This window comes from Hermetia illucens, chromosome 1 (assembly GCF_905115235.1).
Source record: "Hermetia illucens chromosome 1, iHerIll2.2.curated.20191125, whole genome shotgun sequence".
Classification (NCBI taxonomy): Eukaryota; Metazoa; Arthropoda; class Insecta; order Diptera; family Stratiomyidae; genus Hermetia; species Hermetia illucens.
In genome coordinates this window covers 178,006,001-178,014,474 of record NC_051849.1, presented here as the reverse complement: position 1 = coordinate 178,014,474, position 8,474 = coordinate 178,006,001, and the positions used below count along the sequence as shown (strand labels likewise).

Below are 8,474 nucleotides of genomic sequence, written 5' to 3'. Positions count from 1 at the left end.
ACAAACATCAGGACTAAATATGTTAGAAAGTATTCAAATTCCGAAGTAGCTTACGTCAGAATTCATACTCGCTTCTTACTAATTTTTCTCAGTTCATAGTATGGAAAATAACTTTTGTTAAATGAATATAATAAGATGACGTTAATTTTTCGGCTGATTCCAATTCAGGTCATAGTATTATAGTTTTTCGGAAATATGTTGAAAACGCCTCCTATACAAAACATCTAATTTGAAAATTTCACCGCCTTGTTAATCCAAGCGCTATTGGTTGTGAATCTACATAGATCTGAAAGGGTTCAGAAAAGCCACGCATTCCATTGTGAATTGGCGGCGTTGGCTGGTTGACATTTTGTAGTGATGACAGCTGTCAGCCGGTAGAGTGTGATGACAATTGCGGGTTGGCGGTAAGTACAAGTAAACAATTTGCGAAAATTCTAAATAATGCCTTACTATTAGGTGCAGTTTTGGTTTTATTATGATCCCCAACATCCAGTGAATACTATTGAGTGCCCTTTGTTGTCCCCGACGCTATAGAAACCGCAGTAGCGTCCATTTTTTTTGTGTGGCCTCAAGTGTGCCAAAGAGTGGCGTCAGTGACGGATTTTGCGCGGGCAATAGCAATTTACGGCCTATTTTATGATCAAAGTGCTCGAAAAATGTGAACAAATAATCCGGGGATGGAATTGTGCGCTTCCCGACGTTCGAATTGTCTAATTTCCAGTTAATGATAGTGATTCGGGCTGACTGTGTAGAGCCGCCCATGTCCGCCGCCGTTGGCAATTATGGTGCGAATAGCGCTGTTTGCTTGGCGGTGTGTCGCCTAAAAGCGGGAGAAGTTGTTTCAATCCACAACTTTTAGATATTCTCGTCGATTAAATCGCTCCTTCAAGCGGGCGAGGTGATTGTCGCAGACCTAACCTAAAATAAAGCCGAGATTCGCCGCATTTCGCGCGTCACGAGGCCCCCAAACCTGGATTTGCGGGTAGAGGTTAGGTGACCAGCGTCGGTTTCCGGCGGCCCGAAATTGTGTTTTATGAATTGCAGATGCTGTGCGTCTTCAAAAGTGAGAGAAATTGTTCGCCAACTAGAAAGTGCGTATCCGACTCGCGAGTGTTGCGAAGTTGCGTTCGTGACCCTGCCGTGCGCACTTGTCCGTCTATTTACCCGGAGGCCCGTCTTAAAGGAGCCTCGAGAGCGACTCCCAGTCGCAGACGTCTGAGCATCCAGCGTTATCGCTCTCATTGCCGAAAAGCGGTAATCGGCGAATATCCACGCACGGCACGCATGCAGTTCGCGGCTCCATTCATGAAATGGGAAAAATCAATATTACGAGCCGAGAGCGGCTTGGCGGCTTTCGCCGCGGGCTGTCGATGCGCCGCTTCATGCGTAGCTTTCGCAGGAGGCGAGTTCCATGGAGGCAGTGAAGACGTTGCTCGCGAACTGACTCACTTTTGGCCACTTCAATGTCGAGACTTGAGGTCAATGAACTCGCTTCTAATTCAATACGGAGGCGAATTCAAGGCTGATTGGAAATCAGTAGAATAACCATGGTTCAGGCAAACAAATTAATTCCTCGCAAATTTCGTGGCTTATGCGACGAATGAAATTTTTTGACAACCAAAACGGATAAAATCAGTAAGTGGAAGCCTGAAACGTCCTGAAAGGAGAAACAAATTCTTTGCATTAAACAAGTTTTTAGTAAATTATAATTTGATTACAAATATGTGATTTTTTGTAAATATTGTCCACAACTAGCTACTCCATGCCCTGGGATTCTCTACGAGATTTTCTTAGTACATAAATACTTATACAGTGAGCAACATAAACATTGAGACTGCAGTAAATGAAATGAATGGAACGCGTTGACAGGGGTACAAAAAGAAGATAAAAAAATTTAATAAATTGAAATAAAAGATACACAGTCGTGTAATAAACATAAAAATAATAAAAGTGACAAAAAAATTAAAAAAATAAAATAAAATCACAAAAATTTGAAAAAAAAAACTTTAAACACAAGATAAAACTAGAAAACTCTTCTTCTTTCTCTTCAATCTTTGTCCCGTTCACAAGCGGGGTCGGCTCGTCGGATCGGTTTCGCCATTTGGCTCTATCGAATGCCTGATCTGGGTGCAATCTCGAGGCATTTAAATCCCCATCCAGCGTATCAAGCCACCGTTGTTTCGGCCTGCCTTTTGGTCATTTACCATCGACTTCAATGTTCAGACCAATCTTGGCAAGTGAATTTTCGTTAGCACGAATTGCGTGACCATACCATCGAAGACGCCTCTCTCGCATTTTTTTCACGATCGGTGCAACCCCATAACGATCGCGGATATCATCTGTTCGGATGTGATCAAAACGTGCCACGTCACTAGTCCAACGCAACATCTTCGTCCCCATTACCGCAAGACGCCGTTCATTGTCTTTTGTAGTTGGCTAACATTCAGAACCATAGAGGGCGACAAGACGGACGACATTGCGGTAAATTTTAGATTTGAGACGTTCGTTGATACCTCGATCAAAAAGAACTCCAGTTGTGAAACGCCACTTCATCCAGGTTGTGTTAATGTGTGAAGCAATTTCATAACGCAGTTCTCCATTGGCGGATAGCGTTGACTCCAGGTATTTAAATCGAAAACTGTACCAAGGTTTCTTCATCTAAGAACTGAGGAGACCGGACTGCATATAGTCGAGACTACCACTCGCAATTTCTTCCATGTGGTAATTTAAGCAGCAGTGTCTCGTTAAAAGCCCTACTAGGGCTGTCATGCCCCACTTCTTAAGGGACAATAAAAATGTCGCTCTAGCGACCCCGGATTCCTGCACAAAGATTTTCGACTGTAAAGTTTCGCCATCCGGTGGCATGAATCTATGCAATTTCCTCCTTCAGATTGGAGTTGACAGTGGATGACCGGATGCCAAGAGCTGGTTCTTACCTCACCATAATGCTTCCCGACTGTCGGAACAGATACAAACTAAACATTTTTCTGCTGCGAATTAAATGGCAGATAACTCCGCCTGGAATATGGTCGTCATTTTCCCGAGAAGTCGGGCCAGTTCCGTAATCGGATTTCTCGAGAACATATCTTCGCCGGATCCGTAGGTGAAGATTATTAAGTCCGTAATCCCACTCATTGACCGTTCCCTTTTTGTGACTACGACTGGAGTTTGTCTTTTCAAAGATGAATCTAGAAACCATATGATCGATGGGCATCAGAGCCACTTGATGTTTGTCAAGCAATTTCGAGATAGATGCATGACCGTATGATAACGTCACTTTTCCACTGCGCCAATGGCATCAAGTCTATATGCGTCCCTAGTTACTTTCCGTTTCATCTCCAAATGAATGGGGGTAGATTTAGGGTAGCTTCGAGTGTCGTGGCTGGCGCTAGTACTCATTGCTACAGTAATACTTAGGAAACCAAGCCTCTGAATCTGCATCAGCAGCTTCCTGCTGTTAGCAAAGTTCAGTCTGCATATATCAAAATGGGTTTTACTATGGAATAATCCATTTTGGTGAAAATCCCCAGGTCTTACCTATCGCAGTCCTACAGCACCAGAGAAATCTGTACGATTTCTGATATTGTTGCTTTTCCACGTTAACTTGGAGCCGAAATTTACTCCCAAATATTTAACTGTTTGTACCAGCTTGATTCCCGCCCCTACTAAGTTGAGTAGCGTGCAGGTCAGGCGGGGCACCTGACGTTCCTAGTGAACAAAATTAGTCCAACCTTCCTAGGGTTTACCGTGAGTCCATTACGGAGGCATCAAATCTGGATTGCATGCAGTGTTGCATTCAAGCCGTCAACTAGCCGATAATTATCCCGGCTAGATCGTCCGCAAACGCTTATGCGAAGACCTTTGTGTCCTTCAAGAGCTATAACAAGGTGTCCTCCAGGACTAACCAGTACCCATAACAGTGCTCGAAAAGCTCACCAGGAGTAGACTCGCTGAAGCGATCCGCGCCACCGAGGGCCTTATCCCCAAGGCAGTTTGGGTTCAGAGCAGGGAAATCCACAGTGGATGCTGTTATGAAGGTTCTGGATGTAGTCCATCGAGCCAAGGCGCACGGCCACCGATCTCAACGGAGTAGTACTTCGCATAATGCTTGATGTCAGAAATGCCTTCAATTCCGTAAGATGAACAGATATGCTAGGCATATTAGAAAACACATTCCACGTGTCAAGCTATCTCTTGCGGTTTTTGAAAAATCATCTGAAAGACCGCTCCCTGCTCTATGAGACGCTAGAGTACCAGAGGAAGGTAGAAATCACGTCGGGAGTAGTGCAGGCGTCCATCCTAAGGGCCGGACCTCTGAAACGCTTCCTAAGATAGTATCTGAGACTCGACATGCCAGAAGAGTTGGGAATGGTCGGTTATGCAGACGACGTTTCGGCACTTGTTGCTGGACGCACTGTTGAACAGGCGTCAAGCAGACTTCGCATATTGATGCGACGATTAAGTTTATGGATGACTGCTCATGGTTTCAGCATTGCGCAGGAATAAAATGAAGCAATCATCTTGACCAGAAAGAATCCCTACCCTGCGTCCCATATCGATCGGCAAGTTGACTATAGAGTCAAAACCAGCAGTTAAGTACCTTGGTTTAATGCTCGATGATGAGCTTCCTCGAGCAAATTAAAGCAGCAGGGGTCTTAGCCTTGAGTCGGCTAATGGCGAATGTTGGGGCCCTATCTACTAGGAGACGTCTTCTTATGGGAGCAACGTAGTTCGTTCTACTCTATGGCGCGGGGGTATGGGCTGACGCCCTTGAAAAGGAGGTGTATCATAAGCGTCTTGCTCAAGTGCAGAGACGGGGAGCTTTGCGAATGAGGTCTGCCTATCGTACTGTCTCAGAATCGGCCGTGATGGTGATCGTGGAAGTCATCCCCGTTGCCCTACTCGCTAAGGACCATAAAGGCAAATACAACCGCAAGAGCGACAACTTCAAGTGATGATTGCCCGTGAAGAACCTCAACGTCGAGTGGTAACTCGTGTAGCAAAATGAGCCACTTCCCCAACTTCTGAGTGGACATGGAGGTTTTCAATCTTACCTACGCAAGAGTGGCGCCATCTCCTGATTGTGTGGACTCGCAGACGATGCAGAACACACCTTTTCTCTTGTGAAAGATGGGAAGGCTTTCGTCAATAGCTTTTTGCAAACACAGGGGGACTCTCTTCAGACAACATTGTCAGAGAGGTGCTGAAGAGCAGTTGGAGTCATATTGCGAATTCTGTTCGGGCTTATTGCGAAAAAAATTGAGCTCGCCCGGCAGAGCGACCGGATTGTGAGAGGTTCTCTGAACTAGCAACTCTCTTCCTCCCGCTGGTGTAAAGGAATGCCTTGAATTGAAGGCTCCCAAAGCCAGGAGAGATAATGGGCTAGCCCGAAGAAATGTGTCAAACTGTTCCGGGCTAGTTCTCTGATGACAGGAAGGTTGTTATTTTTGGTAATCCGACGGCGTACTGTTGCGGGAGTCCAACACTCTGCGCGTAAACACATTCACCTACCTTACTCCTGTGGGAGTAGGGTAGGTGGTAGATGCCCTGTGAGCTCCAAGAAAGTTGTGTAAATGAGAATATTTTTGAGTGCAAAAATTTTTAAAATTTATGGAACCACTTCATACAGAACTCACGAGATGGTCTCGGAAATCAGTCATTTTTGAGTGTTATTTTTTTTTTGTCTTTCCCAAAAATTTCTGTATCTGATTTTGAGTGATTTTGTTGTACATACAATGTTAAGGAGAAGTCGCACCATGTCCTTAAAGAACTATTGTGTCCCTTTTGCTGGTTATAGTGTACCTATTAATCATAGTATCTCAAACAAGCCTATAACCGTTAGGAATTTTAGTATGTTCCCTACTTCCAGACCTTTCAACTTTGCAACTGGTATTAAGTGTTCTCCCAGATGCCTCGACCTACTTTCCACAAGTGCCGGACACTCTCCCAGAACGTGTATAGAGGTTTTATCACACTCTGCACAGAACCTGCAGGCAATGTCCGTAGATATGCCTAGCTCCCTAGGCAATAATTTAGCCGACAGTGACAATTCCCACTATTCTTTTTTGTTGAAGTTTAAGTAGTCTTTTGTGCGCTTGGGTTCGTATCCTCCAATAAGCACCCTGGACTGCTCCATTACTTGTAGACCCGTCCAGTATAGTTCCCTCAACCGTTCCTCTTCATTTTTTAATGTCATAGCCATGAATCCATTTTCGATTCCACAGAACGGTTCTAGCCCGTGTAGGCATTCCTGCTCCCTCTTGGCTAGTTCGTCGACTGCCTCATTGCCTTCCAACCCAACATAGCCTGGAACCCAGAGTATCAGATCTTGTTGGACGAACCAAGCGCATTCAGTCTCTCAAGGTATTCCCAGACCAGTTTAGAGTTCACCTAGTTGGACCTAAGTGCCTTGATCGCTGCTGACTGTCGGTGAGAATAGCAATGTTCTGCCCCCTGTAGTTCCTTTGCAGATTAAAGGACGTATATCTGTCTATGGCGTATATTTTCTCCTGGAATATGTTACTGCACCTACCCATTGGCTCCAAAGTACATTGGGCCAAAGACACCAGCATCCGCTCTCTGCTGTCAGTGTACTCACCTAATACTATGTTGAAGCTACTTTTTTAGTATTCCATTTACATTTAATTTAAAGGAATTGATACGCTTGAAAACCAAACGATCATTCAATATTTCTCTCTTTATCCTTAATTTCAGCTTCTAAAGTCGTATTTGAAGAATCCTACTGAACAAAAACTCCAAAATGGTGAGCGAAAACATTGACGAACCCGAGTATCTTCGAAAAATGTTTATTGGTCGGCTCAGCTTTGAAACCACCGATGAAACCTTCAAAGATTACTTTGGCAAATTCGGAAATATTGTGGATGCTATTGTGATGAAAGATGGCAAAACGAAAAAATCACGTGGCTTCGGTTTCGTCACGTTCTCCAACTCGAGCATGGTTGATGCAGTGCAAAAAGCCCGCCCTCATGAAATCGATGGACGCACCCTTGAAACAAAACGAGCGGTGCCGCGTGAAGATGTTGATCGTCCTGATCTCGGCTCCACCTCGAAAAAAATCTACATTGGCAATTTAGCTCCAGAACACGACGAAGATGGCCTGCGCGAATATTTTGAAAAATTCGGAACTATCGAAAAAGTGAATATAGTCACCAGCAAAGAAGGCAAGGGTCGCCGCTATGGATTCGTTGAATTTGATGATTATGATCCCGTTGACAAAATTATTTTGGGGAAGGAGCACGAAATCAATGGCAAATCTGTAAATGTTCGAAAATCGTACCCGAAAGAGAATCAGCAGGGCGGCGGCGGGCGAGGAGGCAACGCGCGATTTGGCAACGGCAATCAACGGGGTAACAACAATTTCGGTGGCGGCTTCGGTAACTTTGGAGGTGGAAACAATTGGGGCAACAACTCATTCGGTGGTAACCAAGGAGGTGGTAATTGGGGAAACCGCCCTGGCGGCTTCGGTGGTAACCAAGGCGGAAACTTTGGCGGTGGTGGTGGCTTCGGAAACAGTTTCGGAGGTGGAAATTGGAATGGCGGTGGCAATTTCGGGGGCCGCAATCAGGGCAGAAGCGGCCCAGCACGCAATCCAGGCAAAGGGGGCAATCGCAACCAGCCGTATCGTAATAGGAGAATCTAAACATGCATACAAAAAGTACTTTTATAAGATTTAACTAACATTTTGCGATGTACATTTCAGTTTCTTTTTTAATAAATACAACAGTACATAACAGCCATTCTTGACTTCTCCATTTAACATGTAACTGACGTGAAAGTTTGCTGGAAAATTCTGGGCGTTAGGAAAACTAGAGTATTAAGAGAGCGCTGGTACGTTAAATTTGCAACGTATGGCCGGAAGTGCGTCTATTATTTAAACAAAAATTTCTACTGCAAACTGATCTGTATGTTCCAATATCGCAATATGAAGTAACGGATTTCCTTTTTCTTTTGTTTATTATTTTTAAATTTAATTTTATTCAACATTTCATTTATGGACAGTAAGAAGTAATAGTAAAATTTAAGTTGATGATGATATTTGGAAAACGAAAAGTAGAGCTAACGAACAAGATAGTGCATAAAATTGACGATTGAAAATGAAATATTCGACAGAATTGTAAATGTTAAGTACAAATAGATACAAAAACAATATTGGAAATAGAAATTGTCTCTGCAAAATCAGCCAACCAATTGACAAATAAATCCGAAAACCAAATATCAGAAATTATAAATAAACCTAATATTAAAATTTTAATTGTTGATTTTCTTTTTATACCAAAACATCTCCCTTAGAAACGTTTCAAACCAATTGAAAGGTCAGGGCGTGATTAGTAAGTGGTGAGTATTTTCGATTTGATGGCCTCTGAGCAAGGGTTAAGCGAGTGACCATCGTGTAAAAGTTATGGTATACCAGTATTGATGAGGCAGCTAAAATATCACCTATGATAAACTTTGCT

General features: G+C 43.7%; 1 protein-coding gene across 2 annotated transcripts; it reads left to right on the top strand.

Annotated features, from left to right (window-relative positions):
* Positions 1-274: 274 nt before the first annotated feature.
* On the top strand, positions 275-8,268 carry LOC119656301 (heterogeneous nuclear ribonucleoprotein A1-like). Of its 2 annotated transcripts, none has more exons than XM_038062743.1 (2): positions 275-404; positions 6,715-8,233. In XM_038062743.1, the coding sequence occupies exon 2, from the start codon at positions 6,761-6,763 to the stop codon at positions 7,658-7,660; it is 900 nt and encodes a 299-aa protein (XP_037918671.1). In that variant the 5' UTR covers positions 275-404; positions 6,715-6,760; the 3' UTR covers positions 7,661-8,233. The 2 variants fall into 2 exon arrangements, with proteins under 2 accessions (XP_037918671.1, XP_037918678.1); XM_038062750.1 differs by lacking the exon at positions 275-404 and adding an exon at positions 1,613-1,635 and having other exon boundaries at positions 6,715-8,268.
* The last annotated feature ends 206 nt before the right edge of the window (positions 8,269-8,474 follow it).

Coding starts and splice junctions, on each gene's coding strand:
- LOC119656301 (XM_038062750.1), top strand. CDS start 6,761: ATGGTGAGCGAAAACATTGACGAACCCGAGTATCTTCGAAAAATGTTT.